The sequence below is a fragment of the Arvicanthis niloticus genome, chromosome 2 (genome assembly GCF_011762505.2).
Source record: "Arvicanthis niloticus isolate mArvNil1 chromosome 2, mArvNil1.pat.X, whole genome shotgun sequence".
NCBI classification, from domain to species: Eukaryota; Metazoa; Chordata; class Mammalia; order Rodentia; family Muridae; genus Arvicanthis; species Arvicanthis niloticus.
Window position 1 is genome coordinate 58615602 of NC_047659.1, and position 20434 is coordinate 58636035.

Here is a 20434-nt window from a genome sequence, read left to right on the forward strand (position 1 = left end):
TGTAGGTTAGCCAGGAGCACATTTAAAAGGATCCTTCATTTCTTATATTAGACTTTATTCCAAAATGCTAACAGCTAATTTGAGAAATCCCAAAATTCTAAGTAATTATATTTCACCCTATTTTTTCTCTTATTCTTGATTAACTACACTGACATGTTTAGAGATGAGTTTCCAGGATCCATGTCAAAAATAATAAAATGTTTTTCTTTAAGGCTCACATTCTGCTCGACTGTGGCGAAGACAATGTCTGTAAACCTAAACTGGAAGTTTCTGTAGATAGGTAAGTTTTACTCTAAACGGTACATATAAAAAGATAAAAAAAAAATTAAAGGGAAAACCACACTTTTCTATTCAAGATGCTAATGTTTATAAGGGGAATTATAAACATATATACACATACATTCACAATTTTCTTCACAACAAAGCAATTAATACAGTGGTTAAAAAATACCCACTGTATTTCCACTAGGGGCCTGGCTTGGCAAGTTTTGACCATCAGGTTTGGTTGTTCCATGAGTCCTACTAATTGCCTTGATACACTTCATTGTGGACAAGCCCTGAACTGAGGAATGTCCTTACCACTTGACAAGACTGTTGTGAGAATTGTGGCAGAAAAATAATTCATCTTTTTAGCAAGGCCACCAAGGAATTAAGAAGTACATGCACAGATGTAATGTGACTTTGGTCGAATGTGTACACGGCCATGGTCTGTGACGGCCATCACAGTTCTGTCACACAATGTGAAACACTGGGGTTGTACCCCTTATGCTGTTTTCTGTTGAGCTGTGGAGAAGCCTTGACCTATCCCGAGACAGTGAAGACTGTCGGCCACGTGACTCATCTCCTGTTTCTCTGACTAGTCACACGCTCCCTTCCCATGGAGTCTCTTTTCACTGTTGGATTTGAATTAACTTCCAGTGATCAAAAGAAGATCTATATTGGGGACGACAACCCTTTGACACTGACTGTGAAGGCGCAGAATCAAGGGGAAGGAGCCTATGAAGCTGAGCTCATCGTTTCCATCCCACCGCAGGCTGACTTCATCGGGGTTGTCCGAAACAACGAAGTAAGCAAGCTGTCTCTTTGAAAATCATTCCCAGCTCTCATTAACATTAATGAGGTAGTCCGTATTTAGTGAAGGCCAAGCTTAGCCATTCTAAGACTAAATTACTAGACAGTAGAGTGAATATCTTACATAATTCCTTTCAGCCCTCATGCTTTGCATAATATATTATTGTAGAATTATTAGGTTTGCCAGCCACGCATCTGAAAAATGAGGTCAGCTAGATATAGTCTCTAAGGCTGACTGCCCATCACATTGCTAGTCAGATGCACTGTGACCAGAATCTAAGTCCTCCAGGAGTCTGCCCAACACTTTAACATTTAACATGCAGCAGTGGCCCACAGCTCTGGCTTCTTTCTCTATTTACTCAAATAGATTTATTTGCTTCATAAAAAGAGGAATTTAAATACCCACAGGATATTGGGTAGGGAGTTTGTTGTTTCCGCTTTTTTGTCTACTATTAATTTTCTTTTTACATCCCAACCCCACTCCTCTCTTGTTTTCTTTCTTGTCTATCAAAGGCCTTAGCAAGACTGTCCTGCGCATTTAAGACAGAAAACCAAACCCGGCAGGTGGTGTGCGACCTTGGAAATCCGATGAAGGCTGGAACTCAAGTAAGGCATTTTAAGTCAATGCATTTTTTTTTCCTCTATAAATAGAATACTATGGTATTTCCCCTTGTAGGTTTTCTTATAGTAACTTCAAACTACATTGGGCTTTTCTTTGTTATTGCCGTTTGTTTTTGTGTGCCAGGACCTTGCACATGCTTGGAAAATGCCCTTCTGCTGAGCTACATACTTAGTTGTGTTTTGTAAACATAGGATCTTCGTATGTAAGCTCAGCATGGTCACAAACTCAGGTTCTTCCTGCCTTTGTCCCTGAGTGCTGCATTACAGGGCTGCTGCGTACGCCACGGCAGCTCTAGGTCGTGTCTTTATTTTATATACCTTTTTATTTAAAATTTTTAATTATTTATTTAGTGTGTGTGCGCGCGTGTGTGTATTATTCCTACATATGCATGCATGTAGGTGACCACATGCTATGGGGCAGTCAGAGGACAACTTTTGGAAGTTGATTCTCTCCTTTCACCATGTAACACCTGGGAACTGAGCTCAGGTCATCCGGTCAGGAAACAAATGCCTTTACCCACGGAGCCATTTCACTTGCTCTCAAAGTAGTATCATTAAATTAGTTTTGATTTAGAGTTTAATAATTAGTAGAGCTCTGTTTGCTTTAACTAGGATACTAAAATTATAGGTGGGGCTGTATGCACTTCCATAAACTTCTCTTCTTAGTGCCTTAAATCGTAAGCAGAAAATAGACAAAAACACGATTTTCACTGAGGCCTAAAATGATAATTTTAGTGTTTTGAGCCAGGGTTTCTGTGGAGCCTTAAAAGCCATGCTGACAAACACAAAGGCCTGTCACTCTTAAATAAGCTGGTGTTATTTTATTAACCTGAAGTCTATTTCATAGGAAACTTAGTTGGATCAGGCTCCCTTCTGATGGTGAGCACAGAGCTTTAGAGCATGAAGCCAAGCTCCCAAGGAGGCTCTTCTCAAGCCTTCTAGAAAGGAAATAGTATTGTTATTACTGATATTGAGGAAAACATGGCTGTCCATGTGATGATGGACAAGTCGGTTCATGGCAAGGCACACCAATGTTAGTTATGTGCTCATCTGTTGCCATGGTCTAAACATTGCATGCTTCTTAAGTGTGCTTCTGCAGGCAGCCATCATTATTCTGCATAGACGTTTCCGAGAGAGGAGCACTGTGTTTTCTCTTCCCTGGTTTTCTAGCTTATGGCTCCTTTAGTTCCTGGTTCTCTCTCTCTCTCTCTCTCTCTCTCTCTCTCTCTCTCTCTCTCTCTCTCTCTCTCTCTCTCTCTCGTTTTTCAAGACAGTGTTTTTTTTTTTTGTGTGTGGGCCTGACTGTCCTGGAACTTGCTTTGTAGACTAGGTCTGTTGGCCTCTGCCTCCCGAGGCCTGGGACTAAAGCTTTGTGCCTCAATGTCTGGTGGTTCCTGGCTTTTCTAAGTGGCTAACTCCAGACTTTGTAATGTGAGTGCATTCCCACAGAGGTGTCTGTTTTGCATGCAGTTCTGTGAACCCCAAGAAGCCTGCTATCTTATATATGTAGTTCGGTTGTTTTCTTTAAAGTTAATCAGTTTTCTGACTTGGGGCTTAGGTTGTCCTGAGGGAAGGGGACTAAGAGCGGGGTGAGAGGGAGATTCTGCTTCCTGTTTGACTTCTTTAACTCTGTACTCTTAAAAACCCTCTGGTGTGGGGCTGGAGAGATGGCTCACTGATTAACAGCACTGATGGTTCTTCCAGAGGTCCTGAGTTCAGTTCCCAGCAACCACAGGTGGCTCACAAGCATCTGTAATGGGATATGATGCCCTCTTCTGGTGTGTCTGAAGATAGCTACAGTGTACTCATATAAATAAATAAACCTTAAAACAAAACAAAACACCTTCCAGTGTTTTTTGTCTGGCTTCCTAACTCAAGTCAGTTGTCAGCTTTCTCTATCAAGTCTTATACTTAATTGTGCAGGCTTTCCCTAGAACAACAAACATTATAACTTTTAGAAAGACAGTTAATATCGTAGGGAGGTGTGGTTATAATTAATAATTATTAAATAGCCTTCATTATGACTTTAGTGGAAAATCAGATGTAATTATTTTTGTTCAGTTTTACAATAAACTCATGAAAGTGTATTTTAGAACCCACTTCTTTATTTGGATGACAAATTTGACATTTCTAATTTAAAGAAGACACTGACTGCCATTGTTACCTCTTCCCCTCTCAGCTGCTCGCTGGCCTTCGTTTCAGCGTGCACCAGCAATCAGAGATGGATACTTCTGTGAAGTTTGACTTGAAAATCCAGAGGTATGAAAACACTCCATTAGGATAAAATAACCATCTTTTCTTGTAAATGTATTACTTACCACCCTTTAAAGATGGAATAATGTAGGTTAATAATGTATAACTGCATTATAGGATTTTTCACAAATTTATTTATTTTTAAATATTTTTTATACATTGGTATTTTGCCTGCATGTATATCTGTGTGGAGGTGTTGAATCCTCTGGACAGTTGGGAGCTGCCATGTGTAACTGCCATGTGGGTGCTAGGAATGGAACCCTAGTCCTCTAGAAGATCAACCAGTGCTGATGACCCCTTATTATAGAATTCCTAAATCGGTAGTTACTCATACATATGATTTTATTGTCAATTTGAGTTTATGAAACAAAACTAAACATTAGGAAACAAAACTTTCTTCATCTTTGAATTAATTGGTTGATCAGTAGGGCTTCAGCGGAATTAATGGTAATTAAGATAATCGGTTGATTGGTAGGGCTTCAGTTTCTATTCTGCTTTGAATGGTTTAGTTTTAGTTCCCCCGAGTTTTCCCTTTCATAGCTTTGAGCATAAATGTGCCCATTTCAGTCCCAAGCATGTTTCTTTTCTTTTCCTTCATTTTTCAGCTCTAATTCTTTTGACAATGTAAGCCCAGTTGTATCTTACAAGGTGGACCTTGCTGTTTTGGCTGCTGTGGAGATAAGAGGGTAAGTGTGCATCTCAAGCCGAGTATCTCATTGTTGTGCTTCCTTCTGCAATGTGGCTGCTGGACTCCGACTTCCTTTGGGCAGTCACCCCAGCTGTGTAGATATAAGGTCCTGAATGTGCGTCAGAGTTCCAAGTATCTATCTGGTGCTCTTTCGAAAAGGCATGGTAACAGTAATTGTAAAGTATGTTATTGAACCTTCACAGCAATTGCTTATTGGTTCATCTGTTGCACGCTGATTTAACAACAGTGGCTTTTATGCATATGTTTGTTTGTAAGCTTTTCCTTTAAGGCTTTTAAAATTAGCTCTAATTTTATTCAGTTGAATATGGAATACTTAGGAAAATGAACTGATTGTGCTGTTTGATATTCATGATAGGTTTTCTTTGGTCATTGTTTAGAGTTTCAAGTCCAGATCATATCTTTCTTCCAATTCCAAATTGGGAGTACAAGGAAAACCCTGAGACTGAAGAAGACGTTGGGCCTGTTGTTCAGCACATCTATGAGGTTTGCAGTAACCGGACCTAATAGGAAGCTAGTGAAGGGGTCAATGGGGAGAGAGGCTACATTTCTTTTAAAACCAATCCTATATAATTTTTACTTGGAGTTTGTATGGTGTAACATGTACCAAAAGTACTATTTGTAAGTTCATTTTTATAGACAAATATCTTTGTGTTTAAAGAACACAAATCAACTCTGAGTAAAAGAAATAGCTCTTGTGTGTGCCCTATGACATTTTAAAGTTCTGACTAAAAATTGGAAATGCCGGCCGGGTGGTGGTGGCTCACGCCTTTCATCCCAGCACTTGGGAGGCAGAGGCAGGTGGATTTCTGAGTTCAAGGCCAGCCTGGTCTACAGAGTGAGTTCCAGGACAGCCAGGGCTACACAGAAAAACCCTGTCTTGAAAAGCCAAAAAAAAAAAAAAAAAAAAAAAAAAAAAAAAAAAAAAAAAAAAAAAAAAAAAAAAGGAACTGCCTGTAATTAGGCAAAGTTTTATTGTTTCTCAAGGGCTATTAAATCAGCATTCAGTAGCTCTTTAACAGTTTTCATCTTCATCCTGGTAGATCTTTCTGTTGAGAGATAAGCATTGTTTGACCTGTGTGTACAATGGTCATGTTTGTAGTCTGTCGGTAGCAACTGCTGCTGTTCAAATCCTGCTTTTTGGTAGGATTTCTAGTGCTAACCTTGGGCAAGGATTGTAGAACTAATTATTGTCCAAGGTGCTTACGTTTTCTTTTCCTTATTAGCTGCGAAACAATGGTCCAAGCTCCTTCAGCAAGGCAATCTTAAATCTCCAGTGGCCTTACAAATACAACAACAACACTTTGCTGTACATTCTTCATTACGACATTGATGGGCCAATGAACTGCACGGCAGATACAGAGATCAACCCTCTGAGAATTAAGGTAGTGCGCTTTAAGTAGGCCTTTAGTATCACGACCTTTATTTTCTTTCTTTTTAAATATATAAATGAAACATACGAAATAAAAACAACTATGAACTCTGCAAAAAGTATTTTAGTTCACAACCAGTACACTAAAAATTAGCTCATTTATGCCATAGATAAGAATTAATTCTATGCAGTCCTTGCCAACTGTACGTTTATGAATGTTCAGTAACCCTCAGGAGAGATCCTTGACCATGGCCCACTGCAATTATCAGTTTATCAAATGTATAATACTATATTTAAAGCTATTTTATTGTCGACATTTATGTTTTTAGAATAAGACAGACCATCTTATGTGTGACTTGATTTACAGAATCTAGGAAAGATTTTTATATGACTTTATATTTTTGGTGATAGTGATCTTTGTTCTACAATATATATTTACCTAAAAATATTATATCAGGCTGGGCAATGATGGCACATGCCTTTAATCCCAGCATTCAGAAGGCAGAGGCAGGTAGATTTGTGAATTTGAAGCCAGTCTGGTCTACAAGTTACAGGACAGCCAAGGCTACACAGTGAGACCTTGTTTCAGAAAATCAACAAAACAAAAAAGATTACGTCATATACAGTCTAAGGAAAGTTCAGAAAACAAATAATAAGCCAGGCTTGATGGCACATTGTGGCTTGTAATCTCATAACAAGTTTGATGTTATCTGTTGTGTTCAAGGCCAGCCTGGGCTATATAGCAATACTCTGTTACCAAAACCCAAAAACAATCAGACTCAAGCCTCCTAACTGACACTCATTGTAGACATGCTGTAGAACACCAGGCTTTTTCAGCAGGTATCAGTTTCTTGCCAGGGATGCCGGAAGAAGAGGTGGTTAGGAAAAGCTAACATTTGTAGGGTAATTAATGATGTTGATCTTTTGCTTTCTGTCTTTCCTGTTCACTAACTATTAAGTGGTGAAATTTCTGTTATTCCACACTTTCATAGAGTGTATGCTAATCATATCTAAGTATTAATGTCCAAATGTCAATGTCAGATGTTTTTCTGTTATCACTTAACCACCATTTTACAGTATAATCCATGTCTCATCTTTGCAGACACCAGAAAAGAATGACACAGCATCTGGGCAAGGAGAAAGGAATCATCTCATCACCAAGCGGGATCTCGCCCTCAGTGAGGGAGATGTTCACACTTTGGTAAGTGCCATCTACAATGCACAAAAAATAAGCATCTAAAAATACACGATTACAGGACACTTGACAAACAACATCTCAGCAGCACTGCTTAAAAGATCTTTGGTCCTCTTCATCTTCTTCCTAGTTACATTAATGACAGTTTTCAACTAATCAATTTCATATACTGCTTAGTAAAAGAATTTTGTGTTCTGCCTGCCTTGACTGCTCTTCCAGCTGGGCATTTTTGATCTCATCTTCCTCTTTGACATTTTACAGGAGATTTTACAGGAGAAACACAGAGGCCCAGTGATGAAAACGTATGAAGGGAATAATTAGTTCAATGGTTAGACTTTAATCATGTCAGGTTATTCGGTGTCTGAACTGTTTGATAGAAATGCATTGTTAGCAGTCACTATTTTTTAAAACCCTTTTTTATTTAATTACGCTATCATTTTTCATTGTTTGTGGCACATACATGCTGTGGTGTACCTGTAAAGGTCAGAGGACAGCTTGTGGAAATGACTTTTTTGCTTCTAACATGTTGGTCTCCAGGCTTGACAGTGAGAACCTTTACCTGCAAAGCCATCTTCCCAGCCCACACCCACTGTTTTTATATAACTGAGTCCTGGGGTCAAAGGCTCATTGTTCAAATACTGAATTGTCTTCCTATCACCACAACAGGGCTTTATTCTCTTCTGGTTCTCCATCTTCCGCCCCTACTCTCCCCAGTCTCAGATTTTAGACTTTTATCCGATACACTGAACCTCAGGCTCCTTAATTGCTGATTAGAATTTCTCTTTAACCATAAGTTGGCCTTTTCAGATTCGATCTGGAGGGTAGCCAGGGTTTTTTCATAGTTCTTTTCAGGTCCATCATAGAAGGTCCGGGCAATAGTTCGAAGACTGATGTGTTCCCTGGGGTGATGGACCTTGGTTCCAATATCCAACCCCTGAAAAGGAGTTCATTGATCATTCTCCAAAAGCAACTCCTGACAACTGATGATTCATTCATCTGTCTAAGAACAGCGTGTTCCTCTAGTGGGAAGAAATGAATAAGTACTCTGTATTTTTACTCTGATGAAAAAAAAAAGAAGAATTTCACTTAAATGTCTATCAGAAAATAACAACTCTAAAAATACATCCTGCAGTTTTCCCAGCGTTTCTTCCCACACTGATCCAGATGTAGTGAACACAAACCCCATTCTCTGTAGAAACCCTTCCTCTTTGTCTCTCAGCTCCTACAGCCTACATTTCAGTAAATTCCATCCCCATCTACTTTGTAGAGCACCTCATTCTAACCCTTCTGCGCCAACTCTGTTCCTTCAAGGTGTGATCTACAGCACTTTCTGTTGACTTTTATCATCCTTGGCCCCTGGCTTTATGCCTGTATCTCTTCTAGTGTCTATTTACCACAGAACCTGAGGGCTTCTCTGATGTGTGAATCACTGGCAGGTCACTACAGGAGTTCCTGAGTTTGAGGCCAGCCTGGTCTGCAGAGCGAGTACCAGGACAGCCAGGTTTATACAGAGAAAGCCTGTCTCAACCAAAGGGGATGGAGGGCATACAATACTTGTCTTTTTGGTTTCTCTCGTGACGGCCTGCATTGAGTGAGACAAAGACCAAGTCTGTTCTGAAATCTGTCATTTGCTAACTTGGTTTGACTTAGTAAAAGCAGGTACCATGTCTTTTTTTTTTTTTTTTAATATTTATTCATTTATTTATTTTATTTATATGAGTACACTGTAGCTGTCTTCAGACACACCAGAAGAGGGCATCAGATCCCATTATTGATGATTGTGAGCCACCATGTGGTTGCTGAGAATTGAACTCAGGACCTTTGGAAGATCAGTCAGTGCTCTTAACCACTGAGCCACCTCTGCAGCCCCCATACCATGTCTGTTTGTGTCTGAGTTATCTCACTTAGGATGATTTTGTTTTTCTAGCTCCATTCATTTACCTTTAAGTTTCACAATTTTATTTTATTTTATTTTTTAACAGCTGAATTATATTCCATTATGTAATTATAGCACATTTTCAATATCCATTCACCAGCTGATAGACATCTAGGCTGATTCCCAATTTCTGGCTATTATAGAAAGGGCAGCAGCAAACTTGGATGAGCAAGGATCTCTGTAGTATGGTGGAGAGTCCTTTGGATATATGCCTAAGAGTGGTATGGCTGGATCTTGCAGTAGACTAATTCCCAGCTTCCTCATGTCTAGTTAACTTCTTGCTAGACTAACTGTCTAGCAAGCCTCAGGGATTCTCCTGTTTCTTCCTTCCTAGCAGCAGGATTACTGGCATGTGTTTCTACACCTTGCTTTTATTCTGTGGGTGCTGAGGATCAGAACTCAGCTCCTTTTACTTGCCTAGCGAGTAAGTTACTGACCGATCCACCCTCTACCTCTTGCATAAATGTATTCCATAGATGATTTATATGTGCATCCTTAATGATGAGAACAAATGGTTTTTTATTACTCTAGCTCTATAGCAAGTTTTGAAATCTTTCCTTCCTTCCTTCCTTCCTTCCTTCCTTCCTTCCTTCCTTCCTTCCTTCCTTCCTTCTTTCCTTCCTTGTTTCTTTTTTCAAACATAGACCAGTCTCACTGTAGCTCAAGTTGAAACTTCTACTGATCCTTCCGCCTTATCTTCCTGAGTGCTGGGATTGCAAGCTTGTGTCACCGTGTTTGGTTTATTTTCTTCCCTTTTAAGCTTCTTTTCGATGTTTGGCATTTTTAGCAACTCCTTACGCACTTTAGGTTGTGTATATACACTTCGTGGGGCCACGTGCATCCCACTAGCAGTCTGTGGGTCTAACCCTGACTGGAGAACTCTTGCGTCCTAGAACACAGGCTATCCAGTTAGGTTCTCTGACTCCTTTCAACGATATTTTACTTTCTCTCAGGGTTTTCACAAAAAAAGCTTCTAGTTTTAGGGTACTAGCTTTGCACTTGTAGTTACTCTTTTTGTTGTTCTTTTTGCTATTGTACAACTGACAAGTTATATTTGGATAGCATGCTCAGATATAATAGATGCATGTGACCTAGTACAATGTGACCAGCTTATGGAAGGTGGTGGATGTTTGTTTCCCTTAGCTGCCAACCTTCAAGTTCCTGATGAAAACACTAATTACGCAGGTGTCATCAGCGTGTGATTTTCTTTCTATAGGCCTCACACAGAATAATAATTAAAGAGTCACTGCTTGCTTTGCTTTTCTACAGAGTTACTGTAATCTGATATCTTAAAATGATCATGTTCAGGATTTGCCCAAAGAATGTTTAGTTGTCATAAAAATGAACTTTTCAATATTATAGACTTTATGTTCCTAGAATAATGTACACCATAAAACAATGCTTTTGCATATGCCTTTAATCCCAGTACTGGACAGACATCAGTACTGTGAGATCAAGGCCAACCTAGTCTACGTAGGAAGTTCTAGGACAGCCAAGGCTATGTAGCAAGACCCTGTCTCAAAACATATAAAGAAACAAACAAAACAAAACAAAGGAAGACTGCTCTTTTCTGAAGTGCAACAGAGGAGTGGATCTTGGGGGCAGGGGAGATGGTGGGGAGGACCAGGAGGAGTAGAGGGAGAGGAAACTGTGGTCAGGTGTAATATATGAGAAGACCAAAAAAAGCACAGAGTTAATTGTTGTCCTGTTTGTTAAGCATTATACCCAAAAGACAGAAGAATCAATCGAGTTTGTCTTTGGCTGTCACGCTTACTGTTCAAATGTTACAAAAGACAGTGTGATCTTACTTTGTAAGGAAATGGTCTGTTCTGGCAGGGTTGTGGAATTGCTAAGTGCTTGCAGATCACCTGCCAGGTTGGTCGACTGGATAGAGGGAAGAGCGCTATCCTGTACGTGAAATCCCTGCTGTGGACTGAGACGTTCATGAACGTAAGCAGATAGATGTACCAGCAGATTCATACACTTTTCAAAGGAATGGTAAGGCTTGCTACCTAAGAAACCATCCCGTTGTTATTTCTGTGCAGAAGGAGAACCAGAACCATTCCTATTCCCTGAAGTCATCTGCTTCGTTTAATATCATAGAATTTCCTTACAAGAATCTTCCGATTGAGGACCTCTTCAACTCTACACTAGTAAGTCACTGGCTTCAGAGAGTGAATAAAGGCAGTCTAAACACCTTAGCTTTTTTTTTAAAATGGAAGTTTAACTATAATAAGTGAAGATATAAGTTATTGGAGAGGATTATATATTTTAGAATCAAAAGCATTTTCTTTCTTTTTTTAAATTACGTTTGTTGTTGCTGTGGAGGGGCACATTTCACAGTGTCATGTGTGGAGGTCAGAGGATAGTTTTCCAGAACTGATTCTCGGACCTGAGGATTGGACCTGGGTTAACAAGGGCCTTTAATTGACAAGTCATCTCACTGACCCAGGCTCTTGTCCCACGGTGTTTCTCTACTTCCTTACTCTAGAGTTAGTAGAGCTGGCCCCTTTTCTTTAGCACTGGGTGCTGTGTAACAGGACTTTTTAAACTGTTTACCAAATTGGTCAGGGGATATTTTGGAGTTACTTTCTCCCCACAGTTATAAGGTTGGAAACTAACCACGATAAGTGAACATATTTTGAAGATATCTAAGTATTAAAAATAGGATCAGCTGTCATGATTTGTATTGGGTAATTTTGTAGTCATTTTAATTTAAATCTGATGTCAACCTGTTGTCATGTCAGAGTTGTGTGTGTGTACGTGCTATGGATGCTTAACATGCATTCACTAAATTATTGTATGAGGAAAAGAACATAATGTAACTACCACTAAATCAATTGTTAAAAGAAAGTCGTGTACTCACTGACTAGGCCCAAGAGGTATTTAAGACTTAGTGTGTTTTCTCCAACAGGTCACCACTAACATCACCTGGGGCATCCAGCCCACGCCCATGCCTGTGCCTGTGTGGGTGATCATCTTGGCAGTTCTCGCAGGGCTGCTGTTACTGGCTGTGTTGGTGTTTGTGATGCACAGGGTAAATAATGGTCTAAGTAGTGGGATAGAGTAGGAGAAAAGGACAAAGGACGAAGGGAGTAACGAGAAGGAGAACCGGAGCCGGGGTGCTGCTGCCTGCTGAGCAGGGCTTACTTCAGAACGGGATACTAAACAAGAACTCCATCTGAATTTTCAAGGCAGTAATAGAGTCAGTCATATTTTTAGCGTTCTGTTACTTAGCGAGGCCTATGTTTTCTCTTTAACTGGCAGATGGGCTTTTTCAAACGTGTCCGACCACCTCAAGAAGAGCAAGAAAGAGAACAGCTTCAGCCTCATGAGAATGGCGAAGGAAACTCTGAAACCTAACCGTGCGTCTTAAGCTGTGCCACTCCTGCACCCTCCAAATTTACCACCTTAATGATAGATTTAAACATCTCTCGGGAAGAATAAAATACCAAGACTGTATTGCTGAGGGCACCCAGCAGCCTCAGTTTACCCACAAGATTGAAATGGACATTTGTCGACTTCTCTTTATAAATAAGTTCAGATTACATTTGCTTCACGTACACTAACGTGTGTTTTTAGGCATTTAAGTGATGGGATTTCAAATGATTTTCTCTGTTCAGTGTACATAAGGCAGATAGCACCTGAGTTACCATGTTATATAGCGTAGTACCTCTTCAGTTAATTTACTATGTGGGGTTTCTCTCTTCGATGTTAGGGCAATTAGGATTTTTAAAGCAGTTCAAATTTAGACCTTAGCATCGGTAAGTTTGCACAGGTACTTAGAACAGGTACATATTACACTACAGTTGAGTTCATAAGCTACTGAAGACTTTGCAATTGCATGGACTTAGATTTTAGTGTCATTTACACAGTAGAACTTTTGAAAGACATAATACCCTCAAAATTCTTTCCCCGGGGCAGTAACTCACTTCAAAGCACTCCCTGGGTTTAATTCTCCGCACTGGGAGGAAAAACAATAGTTTACTGTCTTAACAGCGGTACAGTATTTTTATATGAAAATTAGGTTTTTATTTATGTGTAGTCTGCATTGTATTTTATTGTATTTTAACTTTTGTAATTTAAATTCTATATCAAATCCTTTAAGTCATTTACTGCAGAAAATTTTATAATTAAAAATACCAGTTAAGTAATAGTGTGGTCTCAGCTGGATGATGATGATGGTTGAAGCTGTTGGAGTTGGAAGTTTCTAAGTACATGTATTTCCTTTGTGTGGCTGCCTGCAACGTAGAAAAGCTTGAGAGACTCTCTGTAGGTCTCTAATTGCTCATCAAGAATACGTCCTTTAATTGGACTGGAGCTTTTAATTGGTAGTAATTTATTTTTCTCCTGACCTCATATTTTCCTTCCACTTCCAAAACTGAGAGTGGCTCAAGACTGTCTTCATAACCTATAGGAACCTGGATCTCCTGCCCTTACCCCACAGGAAATGCCTGGTATCAACATTCCAAAGGTGGCTGATTGGCTCGTTTCTAGCAATAGCATGGGTAGTACTTCAGGTTAAGCAAGGCAATATATAAAACTTGTCTCTGCTCTCAGAATAAATGCTAAAAAGGTGTTTTTGTAAGCAGTTTTTGTTACTGAAACCTTCTAAAGCTGTTTTACATTTTTAGTTTAAATTACTTTTTTAAGGCTTTAATAGAGGCAGCCAAGGAAGCACAGTACGGTCTTCAGTGGCGGTGATTTATTCGCAGTTCCTCAAGGCCTCGGAATAACTATCAATTATAGCTATTTTTGTGCAATTACATCATGTTATGCATTGGAAGTTGAGAATTTTAATAGCTTTTTAAACTGCTGTCCTCATTAAGCAATGAAAAGATATTTCTCTTAAATAATTGAATATTTTTCTACATTTTAAAAATAATTGAAGTTTGTCTCACCATATCTTACATGTGTATATGGATGAGCTAATTTGGAGAATATATTTTCATAACATGAAGCACATTTATGTGAGTTGTACAAATTAGAATATAGACAGAACCCTATATTTAGCTTTAATGAAGTTTTAAATTAATGAGTTTTGTTTTGAAAGATCATAATCATATATACAATAATTATTTTTTAAACCAATAAATTGAATTTTTTTAAGAAACATTTTTGTCTTAGGGCCAAGCATCACTTAGCCACTTAGGACCACCACAAGTCACTAAGTTGGCCTATACAAACTATTACCTTCTTTGTCTTTCGACATAATAGCCGCCATTCCTGGAAATCAATGAAATTTATTCTTTGGCAATAGAATCAATATTGGCTTTTACAGTTATTCTTTTATGGCTTCTATGCCAAGGAGTAACTTTCTGTTAGAGATTAAAAGGTGTCATAGCTTGAAATTAACATGATATGTAGTTTTCAACAATAGTATGGATTGTCTTTTAAAAAAATATAAATTTGTATCTCTGTAGAATTAGGAACTGTAATTTGAAAGTTAACTCTCTGAAAAAATGTTGAGATTCTCTTTATCCCATAACAGCATAGTCATATAGTCAACAAAGTGGCAAGAGATTATTTTTAGATTCATATTTGTAGTTTACCAAGAATTAAAATTTATTTCCAAGTACAAAATTTTCATAATTTAGTTTAATTAAAGAAATTGATTGATCCAGAGGACACTCGACACATGTGAGGAATTTTAACACTGGTACTGATTTCTTATTAGAGATATTAATTTTAGAGTTGATACTTTAAAATATCTGTGTGAGGGTTACTCCTCTCCCATGTTTAATTATCATCATAATTCTGACTATGTCCTGAATGACTATGAAAGGTGAAAATGTCAGAATACCTGTATTTTGTTTTAAATCTACCTGTATTACAAAATTACTTATTAAGAGTTAATTCTCATGAATACAACATTATTTATATAATGAGGAAAATCTAAGAGTAGACGAGAGTTTTGCTGCTACCTTATGAGAACAGAGTTCAGTGGCAAAACATATATTGGTAGAGCAGCTGATTCTTGTAGAGCAATAGAAGGCTAAGGTGGCATCTGTCCTCATGTGGGAGATGCTGGGGAGAGCCTCATGGAGAAGGAAGTAAGTTGTTGTAGAGTATCTGTGTGTGGCCATTGCCTATCTCAATGTCACCTTGTTCTTACTGTTGAGTGGCTTGTACAGGTAATTTGATGAGTAAGGGGAAATGACAGACATGTATTATGGGATCTAAAAAGGCAAATAAAATTGCTTAATGTCTAGTGATTTGTAAACGGTTTCTTTGAACTTGGTCCTATGATATGAACCATGAACCTGTGGATATGCCATCTGCAGTATACACTGGCATTCACTGTAATTTCTGATATGTCACGGACTTCCTGTGAGGTACTGAATCTTTGAATTCTGTTGTCATTGTTCTCAAGTGCAATATAACAATGTAACGAAACTTAAATATAAGTCACTATTAATTTAGTATGCTTAATCTGAAATTTATTAGTATTTTTTGTTAGCAGAAAAGAACAATTCTGCTGTAGTTGTAGATATACAGGTGAAATTCTTTGTTTTTTGCTTTTTTGTTTTGTTTTTTACCTCTAAACCATTCAATCTGCATTTTATTTTATTTTACGTGGAAGACGAACTATTTTTCACCAGTTTTAAAACACTTTCAGTATATTAAGGTAACTTGGAAGCTGTGTGTATCAAACTACTTTGCTCTGTAAGTAACATGGAAGATAATTTTCTTTGGCTTCTCTGTGATCACCCACATTGGGTGAGACATAAAACAAGACTCTTCTGAGATCTGTCATTTGCTAACTTGGTTTGAGTTAGTAAAAGCAGGTACCATGTTCTGCCTTGTTTCCAATGTGTAACTTGTGACTACAATAAACTTGAACATATGGTGCCAGCTTCATGTGTGGATTATATCCTCTCCTATGATCTCATGTTTCTTAACTACAGGAACCAGCAATAATGCATCAAAACAGTGGCTTCAGGGTGCTCCCTACAAGTTCAAAAATTTAAGGATATTAGCTATCTAAAAAAAAACGGTAACCAACAAGCAAAAAGCAAAGGGAAGCTAGTGTTAAGCCACATTCTTAGGAAGGAAAATACATTCTTAGCATTTCAATGACTTGAAATAATAGCAAGAATCAGTAAGTGAGGTTTCTTAAAATTAAAAGGCCTCTGCCCATCAAAGGAAACAGCAGAGAAAAGAGGTTAACTGTAGAACAGGTGAAAGTCTCAGTCTGTTTTACAGCCTGCAGACAACTAATAGCTAGACTATGTAAAGAACTCAGAAAACTAAACCCCACAAGGCTAAGCCATCCAGTCATTTCAATGAGCAAATAAAAAACTCAGGCATTTCTGAAAAAAGTATAAATGGCTGGTAAATACATGGTAAAATACATGAAAAGTGTTCACTTTTAGCTACCAGGAATGTAAATCAAAACTATATTGATATTTGGTTTCAGCCCAGTCAGAGGGGCGATTATTTAAGAAGCCAGCAAACAAGCAGTGCTGGGTGGTCTGTGGAACCGGAACTCCTGGTCAGAGCTGGAGAGAATGTAAACCAAGCTACTATGGAAATCAGTATGGAGGGTCCATGATAATTGAAAATTACAACAATGACTCAGCTGTAGCAGTCCTGGATAACTAAGCACAATGAATACAGTTGGTCATCCACGTTCATTGTGGCACTATTCAATCAATACTCTTACAATAGCCAAGCTAGGGGATTCTTCTAGGAGTTCATTGATGGATGGACAGATAAATGTATTTATATTAGGATTCATATTTGCACTAGGATTTTATTCTGCAATAAAGAATGCTATTATTTTCAGGAAATGGAGATCAAATTAAGTAAAATCAAAATCAGAAAGACGTTTGTTGCATAGTTTCTCTCATCTGTTGATCATAGCACATGTGCAGAAAATGACATGGATGTTGAGGGGGAAAAGGAAGGCAAACAGTGGGAAGGGAGGGTGAGGAGAGAATAGCATGGGGTTTATTCGTAGTACTTGATACACTTGAGAAATGTCATTGTGCAACCCATTGCTTTGTACACTGAAATTCACCAAGGGAAGAGAAGTACTTAGGTTAAATAAAAATTTCCTGGAAAGATAAGAATCTTTTCATTTCTAAGCAACTGCTCTTCAATTTTTATTGCATTGAACTTTATGATTTTTGACTTCATCAGGTTGCTTTAAATAATATACATTTACCTGTAAAAGTATGAGCCAATTTCAGTTAAGTTATTGATCTTTTCATCTTCTGTTTCTGTTTTAAGCCCTCTAAAATAGTATTATGCAGGGCCCAAACACTGTTTCATTGTTATTTTCATCTGTATGGGTCTTATTCTTTTTAATTTTACTTAATTCTCTTTATTAATTTTGAACTATTTATGTCTGCTATAATTTTTTTATACTCACTCTCTTTCTTCAGCATGTAATCAGAATTTTTTTTTTTACCTGATCAGAAATTTGTCTGCGCTTGGCTTTCTTCTGTGTTTTTTTTTCTTTTTTCCCTGGCTTTTGATGTTCATTATAGACCTCATGCTCTCTGTTCTACCACAGTTTACAGGGGAGAGGCGTTTCCTCCACCCAGATTGGTGGGTTTTGTTCCTGGCCTTTTGATCCGGCTCCTGTGTCAAACCTTACTTCAGCTCTAAGCTTAGATCTGTCATGTTTGGATTCTGTGCCAAACACATTGGATACCAGCTGTAAAAGTATGGTTTTTCTACAACTGCCCTTGCTCTGAACAGGTCTCTGAGAAAGACCAGTTATATTTATTAAAAGCTTTAGGCACTAAGCTGGGCAGATTCTGATCTATTCTAACCCAACTATGCTGGCCTGACCTATTTCCCAGCCTACTTTGCTGGAGTTGGTCTGGTGCTACTAATGTATTCAAATACTAAATTCTGGCCCCCAGGATCTTGTTGCTCCCTTAGAGGAGATCCTGACCAATGAACTTGGGGAGAAAGGTTATGTAGCATCGCTTGCGTATCGCAAGCGATGCTACATAACCTTTCTCCCCAAGTTCATTGGTCAGTAGAAGGCTAAAGCCTGTGATTGGTTGGTAGACGGGTTTCCAGGTACCTGGCTTGGGTTTGCAAGTAGAGAGAGGATGAAGAAAGAACATGGAGAGAGGAGGCTGCTGCCATGAGAGGAGATGGACCACAAGCATGTGGACAGGAGAAACAGCAAGTAACAAGGGACATATGGCTGAGATATAAATTATAATCGCTCAAAACCTGCCCAATCTAGGCTAACAGTTTGTAAATAAAATACCTGGATTGTATGTGTTTTATACAGGGCAGCTAGACTAAATAATTATTTTTATATGCTTTTCAGCCATGTGTCTCATATCTTGGCCTTGCCCAGGCCTCCTTCTCCATCTGTGTCCTCATGTTTCATAATAATGGCAATGCCAAGTCCAGACTGCACCCAGATCTTTGGGTACAGAAATCAGCATAGGAATACGATGCACAAAGCATCCCTCAACATGTACCTCTTTATGCATCTTTAATTCTAGTGGAATAAGACATTCCTAATACTTGAATCCATACGAATCCATATGGCACCTATGTTTCAAATGCCCTGCTGTGAGGTTGAGGATCACTGTCAAGATCCTTAACTGGTAAAAAAAGAAAAAAAAAACATAAAAAATAAAATAAAAATAAAAAACAGCACGTGCTACAGAATCTGAAACATTGCTGACCCCACAAACTTCAGGCAAGAAGGCTCCACACAGATGAAGCGTCCTAAACAAGTTTTTGAGGAAGGTGCTTCAAGAGTGCTATTGTAGTGTATCAGTCTCCTTGCAAATGTCTGGGGAGATGGGTAAAGCAAGCTGGATGCCTATGTATTGTACAATGGAACACACTGAAACCATATCAGTGTACAGTTTTAGGTTTCCTGTCCCGATAGTCACAGAACTGAAGTGGCAGGAAAGTAACACATACAGGTCATGGCTTTTTAGCAATGACTAGATGTTAAAATATTTTTAAAATAGAGCATGTATAGGGTTACCGGGGACATTGCTGACATTATTGTCATTTTAAAAACCTTTGTCCTAGATTACTTTTCTCATCAGACCTTTTTTATCCAAAGAAGGTTCTTGCAAACGAGAGGCTGTTTATTGGAAAGGATGCTTGTCTGAGTTACATAGCTTCAGTTAACCAGAGCTGGAGAGACAACTCAATGGTAAGGAGCTGTAAAACACTGGGAACATTATAATTTGGTTTTTGAGGTTTCATACTAGAATCTTGGCCCTACAGTAAAAGCTTGGTAAAGGAATATGCATTTATTTACTTTAGGATAAGATCACTGTTTAAGATGCACTTCAGATACTGATTTGTTTGTTTATTTGTGTTTTCCAGACAGGGTTTTACCATGTAGCTCTGGCACTCCTGTAACTCACTCTGTAGACCAGGCTAGCCTGGAACTTGTAGAGATCCCCTTGCCTCTGCCTCCTGTTGGGATTAAAGGCCTGTGCTACCACTGCCCAACTGAGAGTTACTTTCTAGAGCTGCTCTGAATATATAGGGAGAGAATGTTTGTAAATACCTGTTATTTTACTTTACATAGACATTTTAATATTCTTGACAACAGTAATTCTCCACCACTGAGCAGCTAGCTTGTTGTCTCCACCAAGTTGGAAACATGGAGAGGGACAACCTTAAGAATGGGGAGGGTGGGAGCAAGCAGCTCAAGAGTTCAGTCAGCTTTAAGGTGAAGAGTGCTGTCCAGCTGAATGAGACAGGTTATACGCAGAACTTCTGGGCATGACAACTACAAAGCACTCCAGTTTGTGAAAGCTGGGGTCCTTCAGTGTAGCTCTATCCTTTAATCAATTCTGACAGCTGATCTTGATAACGTCATAAACCACCCAAGATCTCTGTCTGGCAGCTGAGACCTGCAATTAGATGTAGCCTACCCTGTCCTCGTCAACTCTCATCAACCATCTCTACTGACTCTAACCTTAAATAGCGGTTCCCCCTGCCTTTCCTCTTGTTTTCAGGATCATGCATTGTGGTACTTCCCATTTTTTTTTTTTTGTTATTTGATTTTGTTTTTATCACCAATGTCTTCAATGTGTCTGTCTCTTTCCCCTGTCTTTCCCCCTCCAAAATGTCTTTTATGCTGATAGCAAAATGATCCTTAAAATAGAAAAAAAAAAAAACAACAACAACAACAAAAAAAACAAACCATGGTCGGTCGGTATCTCTCTCCTGATCTACCTTCAGAATGGTCTTCAGTGTAGATCTCTGCTTGCTTATACAGCATCCAAGATTGCTGAAGTTGCCATCTGTGATATACAGGAACAGCGCCCT

General features: G+C 38.7%; 1 protein-coding gene across 2 annotated transcripts in view; it reads left to right on the forward strand.

Moving 5' to 3' along the window:
- The window catches only part of Itgav (integrin subunit alpha V), a 72946-nt gene extending 56937 nt beyond the window's left edge, over positions 1-16009 (forward strand). For both annotated transcript variants that reach the window (XM_034494250.2, XM_034494251.2), the window contains exons 19-30: positions 213-280; positions 919-1066; positions 1585-1677; positions 3872-3951; positions 4551-4631; positions 5032-5137; positions 5878-6036; positions 7126-7224; positions 10991-11104; positions 11200-11307; positions 12069-12191; positions 12422-16009. In XM_034494250.2, coding sequence (XP_034350141.1) covers positions 213-280; positions 919-1066; positions 1585-1677; positions 3872-3951; positions 4551-4631; positions 5032-5137; positions 5878-6036; positions 7126-7224; positions 10991-11104; positions 11200-11307; positions 12069-12191; positions 12422-12517 — 1275 coding nt within the window. In that variant the 3' untranslated portion in view covers positions 12518-16009. The remainder of the gene's footprint in view (positions 1-212; positions 281-918; positions 1067-1584; positions 1678-3871; positions 3952-4550; positions 4632-5031; positions 5138-5877; positions 6037-7125; positions 7225-10990; positions 11105-11199; positions 11308-12068; positions 12192-12421) is intronic.
- Positions 16010-20434: the final 4425 nt, after the last annotated feature.